Consider the following 9,228-nt stretch of genomic DNA (forward strand, 5'->3'; position numbering starts at 1 on the left):
ACTCGGGAGGCAGAGGCAGGCGGATCTCTGTGAGTTCGAGACCAGCCTGGTCTACAAGAGCTAGCTCCAGGACAGGCTCCAAAGCCACAGAGAAAACCTGTCTCGAAAAACCAAAAACAAAACAAAACAAAACAAAACAAAACCAAGATGGCTTAGCCCTGACTGCTAGAATCCATTGTGGGCTTTTGGGGGAGAGGGGGTGGGTTTGTTTTTATTTTGTTTTGTTTTTCTAATATAGGATCTCATTGTACAGCTCTGGCTGTCCTGGAATGCACTGTGTAGACCAGGCTAGCCTCACACTCACAGAAATCCACTGGCCTCTGCCTCTGGAATGCTAGGATTAAAGACGGGCACCGCCACACCAGGCTAGAATTTGCCTCCTAATGGGGTTCACCTCCTACTCAAGTTCCTCACCGTTTCTTGGGAACACAATAAGTATTCCCCCCTCTGTTCTGAGACAGTAAGCCAGGGATTTGAGAACAGCAACCCTGTTCCTTCCTTGGTCTTCTCTCCTTCACAGCAGCGTTTCTCAGTCTTGGCACTGTTAATATTTTGAGGCAGACAATCCTTTCTTGCAGGGGCCTGTCTTGTGCACTGTAGTATTTTAGCACCACTCTGGGATAGCTACTAGAAGCTAACAGCAAACCTCCAACCAAAAAAAAAATGTATTCTCCAGAGAAAAGCAAAAAGAGGGAAGAAAAGAAAAGAAGGCAGCGTCTTCTTCTTCAGACGTTGTTCTGTACTCTCTCCAGTTGCGAATTACCACTCTAGACAAAATGCCTCCAACATCCTTTCCAAACCTTAGTTGCTTGCTTCATGAAATAGTGCTGACCCTTATTCCCCGGAGTTGTTGAGAAGATGAAGTAAGAACTCAGTGCCTGGCAACACAGTTCAGTAGTAGAGCGCTTGCTTAGCATATGCAAGGATCTCGGTTCTATTCCCAGCCCTACAGAAGAGAAGAGGGTTTAGAGACAATCACATTGTCAAGAGGTGTGCCTGGCCCACACAGGTACTGAGTCACTGTTAGATGCCCTTCGTGCACTGATGCCCCTCTGTGTATGGAGCTCTATGCTGGCTATTGAGCACATGGAGAGAAATCAGACTCAGTCCTTGTTCTCAGGGACTCACTAGGGCCTAAAATGTGTTTTATAACATGGTGTGGTGATAAACCCCTGTCACCTAAAGCATTTGGGATATGGAGGCAAAAGGAACAGGAAGCTAAGGTCAGACTGGGTTATGTGATGGAGGCCTTATCGCAAACACCGCACCATATCCCTGCCAAAAAGTATTTGACATCATTGTGCACTGTAACCAACCTAAAATCAAACGCTTGTTTTAAGAGCCATTTGTAGAGGAAGGGACTATAGTTTTGTGATAGAGTTACTTGTCTGGCTCCTAGGTTCATTCCCAGCATACAAAATAAATGAAATAAAATAGTCACTTGCAAATTGTCTGAGCTTATGTTAGTGTAAAATCCAGAAAGCCTAAAGACTTTGGGCTGGCGAGAGATTTTTAAGTCTGTTCATAGGCTAGGCAGGAGTTGCTGTTATACACTATTAGCTCTTGATGGTGGAGGTTGGGGTAGGTGAAAGAACCTGAAAACTAGAGCCCCTGCCCTCTAGGCCATCAGGGAGCAATCACATATTCAGAACTACCATTGAGTCTGACAAGGGAAAAGGTATAGGACTAGAACCTGCACCCTGGAAGCTCAGAAGGTGGAAACAGAAGTCTGTGTGAGGTGTTGGGATGAGCTTCCTGGAGGGACCAGCATTCATTTAGTTCCTTTAAAAGTTGCGGGTGTTTGTATATGCTCACAATGTCACAAACTTGCGTTTTCTCCCACCTCTTTCTTCCTCAAGTTTCAGTTCTCCCTTGTGGGTATGTGTGCTCATGTGCGCATGTCTGTTACAGGGAATGGGTGCGGAAGGTGCTTACTAGAAATGGGTATCACTTGGAAATTCCCCACCCTAAACCCAGCCTCTTATCTTTTTCCCACCCTTGTTTGCCAAAGGTCACCAAAATTTTCCAGAAGAAGAAGATCTTGGTGACATACAGCTTCCGTCAGTCCTTTCCCCTGGTGGAGATGCACATGCAGCTCTTCCAGAACTCATGTGAGTCCCCTTCTGAACCCGAGCATGCATCCCAGGGTTTATCAGAGCCCGTGCTCACCCTTCGTCTACACGAGCTTCCAGCCTTTGAAGTCCTCCTCTACAATTGCATTAGAGTCTCCAAAGTATCTACCAAAGGGTGGAAGGAAAACTAGAATGGAGTATGATTTGGGTGTGGCCCCTGGAGAACCTGGAATAGCAATGCTTTATATATTCCTTAGTGAGCAGATGTGGAAGCTACCCCGTGCTTGAAGTGCTGAACTGAGAACAAGAGCATGCTTGAGTGTCATTCAAGAGAGCGAAGTCATTGTGAGAGGCAGAGGGATAAAGGAAAAGGTTTCTAGAAAGCAGTTTAGAATTATGTTTGCCTTTCCATCCTGGAGTCTGGTATAAGGTTGCCAAGGCTACCAGGAGTTCGGGGACAAAGGGAAAGCACTGAAGATGCTTGAGGCACTTCAGAGTTGGGTGTTACAGAAATAATTACCACGGTGTACAGGGTGATGTATAGGGAAGTATTTGAGAGGCAGAGACAAAAAAGTTACTTGAGCCCAGGAGTTTGAGACTAGGCAAATAGCACGACTCTGTCTCAGATGGTTGGGAGTGGGTTGGATCATTTCTCAGTTTCTAGTCTTAGCCACTTTGCTTCAAACCTGACAGAAATACCCAGCTTCTCCTGTCCCCTCCCATTGCCGCAGATTATCAGTTTGGGATCAAGTTACTGTCCGCGGTACCTGGAGGGGAACGAAAAGTCCTCATCATCTTCAATGCTCCTAGCCTCCAAGACAGGTTGCGCTTTACCTCTGACCTGCGGGAGTCCATTGCTGAGGTGCAAGAGATGGAGAAGTACCGTGTGGAATGTGAGTAGCTACAGCATGACTCCTTCTCCCGTCATGATACAGTGCCCCACAGACACCAAGAATCCTGTCTTCTGACAACCGCAGAGTTAAGGGCTAGCTTGCACAACCTTCCTACCTTCATTCCAGGAACCTCTCACCTTCTGCCTGAATACTTTCAGAGACAAGAAGGTCATTACTTCCTTACCTCAGATTATTATTCCAGCCATTGTGAGTCTATGCCGGGGCCTCCACACCCATCTCTCATCATGAGCCAACTTTTCCTTCTATTGAAGGGAGACTCAGGGCACAAGAGTTAGGACTGTAGCTTCATACTTTATGTCTGCTATGTGTTAGCTGGGCAAACTTGGGTGAGTTCCGCAGCCCTCTGAACCCTTTGTTCAGATAACAGGAATAAAGAAACCTTCACAGTTCTTTCCCACTGCTCTTCTGAAGAGACAGGCTGATCCTTACCTCCTCTTCTTCTTTCTCTCTGTATCTCTCCTTCTCCCTTCCTTTCCCCACTCCCTTCATCTCAACAAAACTCCTACATAAGCTCAAAAAAGAAAGAAAAAAAAGAAAAAGAAATCTTCAGTGAATTTGACAAAGAGCCAGACACAGTGGTTGCACATCTGTAATCTCAGTACTGGGAAGGCTGAAACAGGAAGATTTCAAGTTCCTAGGCCAGCTGTGGCAATGTATTGAGTCTCTGTCACAATGAGAGGAGAGGGAGAGAAAGTGGAAGAGGGGAAGAGGGGAAGAGAGGGAGAAGTTGAAGATGAAGGAGAGGAAGAGAGGAGAGACCAGTGCATTCATGGTGTTCAACAATACCATTCCCTGTCTCCTCTACTCAATATCAGCTCCCAAACTGAGGTCCAGCTCAATACCCGGGACCTACACCAAGTTATTTTGATCATGGGCTATAGAAAGTAATGATTATATCTTGTTCTTCTTGATGCCCTTCAAGGTTTCTGTTCTCCAAGCTAAGCAGTCATAGTTAAGTAACATGGCATTGAGGAGAAAGAAGGCAGAGAGAAACAGACCTTGATAGGTCTGCAGCCAGCAAGGCAGAGTATCAGTTCAGTAGAGACCTGGAGCCGCTGGGGAGATGTAAGGCAAGAGATTAGCCATATCAAGATAAGGAGAGGCCCACTAGACCGGAGTTTTCCTGACCTCATTGGAGGTATAGGGGGGGGCAGTAGAGCAAGATAGACCTGCTTTTAGAATGTTCGCTTCACCGATTTCAACTGTCTAACCCTGAGCAAACTCTATAACTTGTCAAGTTCTCAGGTTCTCCTGTATAATGTAGACTATGCTCATAATGTGGAATGAGTGGGATCAGGTATGTGCTGTCCCCAGCATTCTGCCTAGCACATAATAAAGGCTTTGATTCCCAGCAGTTTCGTGCCCTTGCTCTTCCAAGAGCTTCTCTGCTATGAAGCAAGGCAGTTGAGAACTGCATGAACATTGAAAGGACTGTCTTTCACCATAGGCTAGAAGGGCCTTCCCATCCTTCCTGTGAGCCATCTGTTGCAAAGCTCTTGTTTAAAGGGCAGGGGTGTTTAGGGAGGCCTATCTACAACAGGGTAAAGAAATGGCGGACAAGAAGAGGGAGAAGAAACAAGAAGAGGGGCCACTTATAGGGCGGAAAGCAAAAGAAGGGCTCAGTGGCATAGGATGGGCTGGACACCTAAGGAGCTTTGAAGATAGAGTTGTAGTTTAGAGGGGAAAAGTACTACGGGGATGGGGGTGAGGTAGAAAGCTTGGGGAGCAGAAGGAGGGAGGAAAACCGAGGTGGGCTGCCAGTCAATCAGGTGGGTTCTCAATGTTATTCCTGACCTTTTCCCATTTCCTCCACTGCTACCCAGCGGAGCTGGAGAAGCAGAAAGGTATGATGCGACCTAATGCCTCACAGCCTGGAGGAGCCAAGGACTCTGTGAATGGGACTCTGGCCCGCAGTAGTCTGGAGGACACTTATGGGGCAGGCGATGGGCTCAAGCGGGGTGCACTCAGTAGTTCCCTGCGAGACCTCTCTGATGCAGGTAAGTGTTTTGGACCCCTTCCCTGGCTGGGGAGATGTGGGACCAGGTGTCCTCTTTGCCTCCTGTCACTGGCCTTCCTCCATCACACACACACACACACACACACACACACACACACACACACACACACACACACACAGCCTTCATTCAGAGCCCTGGGCACTATGTCACAGGGGGCCTGGTAGCCAGGTCAGAACAGGTGGGGCCCAGGGTTTCTGCCAGGGAGTATAAAGTGGGGCCACAGACTCTGCCCCTCTCCTCTTTTCCCTCTTCTGTCTCTCCTTTACTGCCTCTCCTCCATATTTTCCTCCTCTCTTTGCTCCTTCTCAACCTCTCTTCCTCCCTACCTCCCCCTCTTTAATGGGGGAAAGGGGTAATGGGGTGTCTGTCCCTGGGAGGGACCTAGGCCTGGTGCCCAGCTCTGGAGCCCAGCAGGGTGGGGAGGGAGGGTTGCTGCTCTGACGCTGGGCTCCTTGCTTGTGGGTGCAGGGAAGCGGGGGCGGCGTAACAGCGTGGGATCGCTGGACAGCACCATCGAAGTAAGTGTCAGCTCCTGCCCCACTCATTTTCTGCATGAGCCCTGCCCTGGCCATGGAGCCCCAGAGGAGGAGGGGACCTGTTGCCTACCCCTCTTCCGTGCTGGGTACCATATGGCTGCCTCTCCCAGCCAACCACTTTCTCCATCTGTCCTCACTCTGTCTGTCCTCACTCTGCCTGTCTCTCAGTCTGTCTTCCACTCTCCCATGTCCCTTCTTAACCCCAGGGCCAACTCCAAATAGGGATGCCCTTGGACTTGGGCCTCGAGAAACTTTAACCTCCAAATCCTGCTCTTTGACCCTGAGCGAGTCACTCTGCCTCTCTAGGCCTAACATTTTCTTGGCCTGAGAAATGGTCATGAGAAGGAGGTCCTACTGATTCTTCCTCTGCCCTCTGAGATTCAACTGAGGTAGTGGATGTGTCCGCAGAGCTGGCCACAAATACAGGACTGCTGTTTGGTTTTTGCTGTTACTTTGGGGGTCCTTGTTGCTCCAGCTTCAGGGACAGGGGTGGAGTTTAGGGCTGGGGGTTTAGATATGTAGACTGGCCTGACTTCCCTCCCTCCCCCGTTTCAGGGGTCTGTTATTAGCAGTCCACGCCCTCACCAGAGGATGCCACCTCCGCCCCCACCCCCGCCGCCAGAGGAGTACAAGAGCCAGAGGCCAGTCTCGAACTCCTCATCTTTCCTGGGCTCCCTATTTGGAAGCAAGCGAGGCAAAGGGCCCTTCCAGATGCCACCACCGCCAACAGGCCAGGCCTCTGCCTCGTCTTCATCCGCTTCCTCCACCCACCACCACCATCACCACCACCACCATGGTCACAGCCATGGTGGCATGGGGGTGCTACCTGATGGGCAGTCCAAGCTTCAGGCCCTGCATGCCCAGTATTGCCAAGGACCGGGCCCTGCCCCACCACCCTACCTCCCATCCCAGCAACCCCCTCTGCCTCCACCCCCTCAGCAGCCTCCACCCCTGCCCACACTGGGCTCCATTCCACCACCACCTGCCTCAGCCCCACCTGTGGGGCCACATCGACACTTCCATGCCCATGGCCCAGTTCCAGGACCCCAGCATTATACCTTGGGCCGACCAGGCAGAGCCCCAAGACGAGGGGCTGGAGGACACCCTCAGTTTGCTCCACATGGCCGCCACCCCTTGCACCAGCCCACATCCCCATTACCCCTGTACAGTCCTGCTCCACAGCACCCGCCTGCCCATAAACAGGGCCCTAAGCACTTCATCTTCAGTCACCACCCACAGATGATGCCAGCAGCAGGTGCAGCTGGGGGCCCTGGGTCCCGGCCACCAGGGGGACCCTACTCCCACCCTCACCACCCCCAGTCACCACTGTCACCACACTCACCCATCCCCCCTCACCCCTCCTACCCACCCCTGCCCCCACCCTCCCCTCACACCCCACATTCACCCCTCCCACCCACCTCCCCCCATGGCCCACTGCACGCCTCTGGGCCCCCTGGCACGGCTAATCCACCCAGTGCAAACCCCAAGGCCAAGCCAAGCCGGATCAGCACTGTGGTCTGAGGGATGGAATGAGTGTACTGGGGAACAGATAGTCTGGGGAAGTCCACAGGAGAGGGACCTTGCCCCTCTCTTCTTCCTCAGTTTTTTCAAAATATATATACACTCAGCAGTGTCCTTCTTTCCACTTCCTCCATCTCTCCAGCCCCTTCTTCTAACCCCTAGCACTTGTCATGGGGTTTCCTTTCAGATTGGAGGGCCCTTGCCACCTGTAGCCTGAACTTAGGGCACTGCAGTGCTGGCAAGTGGTAAGGGCCTCTCCTTAGTCCTTGCCCTCCCTTTCCTATCTTCCTCTCTTCTCTTTCTGATCCCTGGAGGCCTAGTTGGTGGTCTCAGACCTCTGGGCAGCTGGGAGCATCCTTACAAGCTGGTGGAGAAGGCAGGCTTCTGGAGCCGTGGGGGTGAAGGCTTCCCCAGAGCTCCTCTGGCTGTGTGGGGCTAGGAGAGAGCTCTGTAGAGCTGTGGCCGAACCTCAGGGCCTAGCCACACACCTCCATGTGTCTTTCTGCCTGCTGGAGGACACAGACTGTCCGTGTACTCTGTGGGTGGAACCCCGCTTGTGCTGGCCCCCACCGAGGGCACTGCTTCCCTCTCTTGAGCCAGTCTGTGTGTGCCCTCCTAATAGGCCCCAGCCCAGACCTCTTTGGCTTCAGGAATTTGCCTTGCCCTGCAATGTTCTTATCCTGATCAAAGTCCAGACAGGTTTTTTTGGAGGGGGGGGGGCTCAGGTCTGGGATGAGAAGGGTACTGCCCTCCCTCACCCATATTGCATGCCCCCCCATTCCTTCTTCTTTTCCCACCTACAACTGAAGACAATGCACTTTACAGATATCACCCACACATATCTCACTGGGGCAGGGCACCCAGCATCAGCCCTGGGGAAAGACTCCCAGAGGACCACCAAGATGTCCTTCCTGAGGCAGAGATTGAAGCCATCAGAGCTGGGGCTGCGAGCCAGAATGCCCAAGCCCCTCTTGTTCATCAAAACTCCACTGCCTCGCCAGCCCCTCTGCAGTCCTGTTTATTTATTATAAATATATTTTTTACAAGTCCCAGCTCCTCTTCTTGCCCTACACATCCAGCAGCTCCTTACACAGTCCCTGCCTTCCTCTCCCCTGTCAAGTATGGGCTGCAGTACAGACAGACAGATGGACCCTCTATGTCAAAGGGTCCCTGGGGCTTCAGGTTGTGGGAGGGCATTGGTGGGAGGGACTATATGGAGAGGAGCGGAGCGGGGATTCAGGCATTGTCTTTTTCCCTCCTTGTATATAAGAATGTATATTTGATGCCTCATAAAAGACCTTGTGCTCACCTCTGGCTTCTGCTTCCTACTTATGCTCCCTTTCCCACTGGAGCCCATGGAGAGAGGTGCTAGTTCGGGGAGGTGATGTGCTAATCGTAGTTCAGACAACTGGGCATGCAAAATGCTGCGGTTGGGTGGGGAGTAGATGAGGGTGGGTTTTCTGTCTGCACGACAGTGGCAGGGGCATGGACTTTGGTGTTGATCTAGTACACATCCTGAGGGTTTCCCTTAGGCACAAGAGTTTCAGAGAAAGATCCAAGTCTTTGTCACTTCAGTTTACAATTTGGGATGACCATACATTGTTATGCTATCGAACTTGGTGGTCACAACCTGTGCCCCAAGTCAGGTTCAGCCACTTGTCTTCATTAAGCCAATTAAAACAGCCAAATTAAAAGTGGAAAGCAGAATGAAAAAGAGATTTATTCGGTGTGACCATATTACAAAGAGGGACAAAGAGACACCCCCCCACTCCCCCCCAAGTCTATCTTCAGGGTCCTGAAGGGAGGTCAAAGCTTTAAATAGGAACATGGATAGGCACAAAACAGTCCAGGTCAAGGTGTGGTTCCAGCCACCATCGACCCTTCCTTTTCTGGGCTTCAGTCCCTTCCTGTAAGGTGGTTAGAACTGGGGAAAACCTCTTTCCTGGAGACAAGTTCTTCTGGCATGAGATTCCTGGAAAAATTCCCTTTCTTTGAGGCACATTGTTTAAATAATCTGATAGTTAGATTGAGAGACACAAGTGTCTCTTTAATAAAATATTCAGGGTGGAGAGATGGCTCGGAAATTAAAAGCACTTCCTATTCTTGCAAAGGACTGGAGTTTGATTCCCAGCACCCAAATGGTGGCTCATAACTGTCTGTAACTCCA

At 50.9% G+C, this 9,228-nt stretch overlaps 1 protein-coding gene across 4 annotated transcripts in view; it reads left to right on the plus strand.

Annotated features, from left to right (window-relative positions):
* The window catches only part of Iqsec2 (IQ motif and Sec7 domain 2), an 80,422-nt gene extending 72,002 nt beyond the window's left edge, over window positions 1-8,420 (plus strand). For 3 of the 4 annotated variants that reach the window (XM_026784708.1, XM_005358890.2, XM_026784709.1), the window contains 5 exons: window positions 2,012-2,111; window positions 2,804-2,965; window positions 4,810-4,983; window positions 5,473-5,522; window positions 6,096-8,420. In XM_026784708.1, the coding sequence (XP_026640509.1) occupies window positions 2,012-2,111; window positions 2,804-2,965; window positions 4,810-4,983; window positions 5,473-5,522; window positions 6,096-7,061 (1,452 nt within the window). In that variant the 3' untranslated portion in view covers window positions 7,062-8,420. The remainder of the gene's footprint in view (window positions 1-2,011; window positions 2,112-2,803; window positions 2,966-4,809; window positions 4,984-5,472; window positions 5,523-6,095) is intronic. The other variant, XM_026784710.1, reaches the window with a different exon arrangement.
* The last annotated feature ends 808 nt before the right edge of the window (window positions 8,421-9,228 follow it).

This window comes from Microtus ochrogaster, chromosome X, assembly GCF_000317375.1.
Source record: "Microtus ochrogaster isolate Prairie Vole_2 chromosome X, MicOch1.0, whole genome shotgun sequence".
In the NCBI taxonomy this organism is placed as follows: Eukaryota; Metazoa; Chordata; class Mammalia; order Rodentia; family Cricetidae; genus Microtus; species Microtus ochrogaster.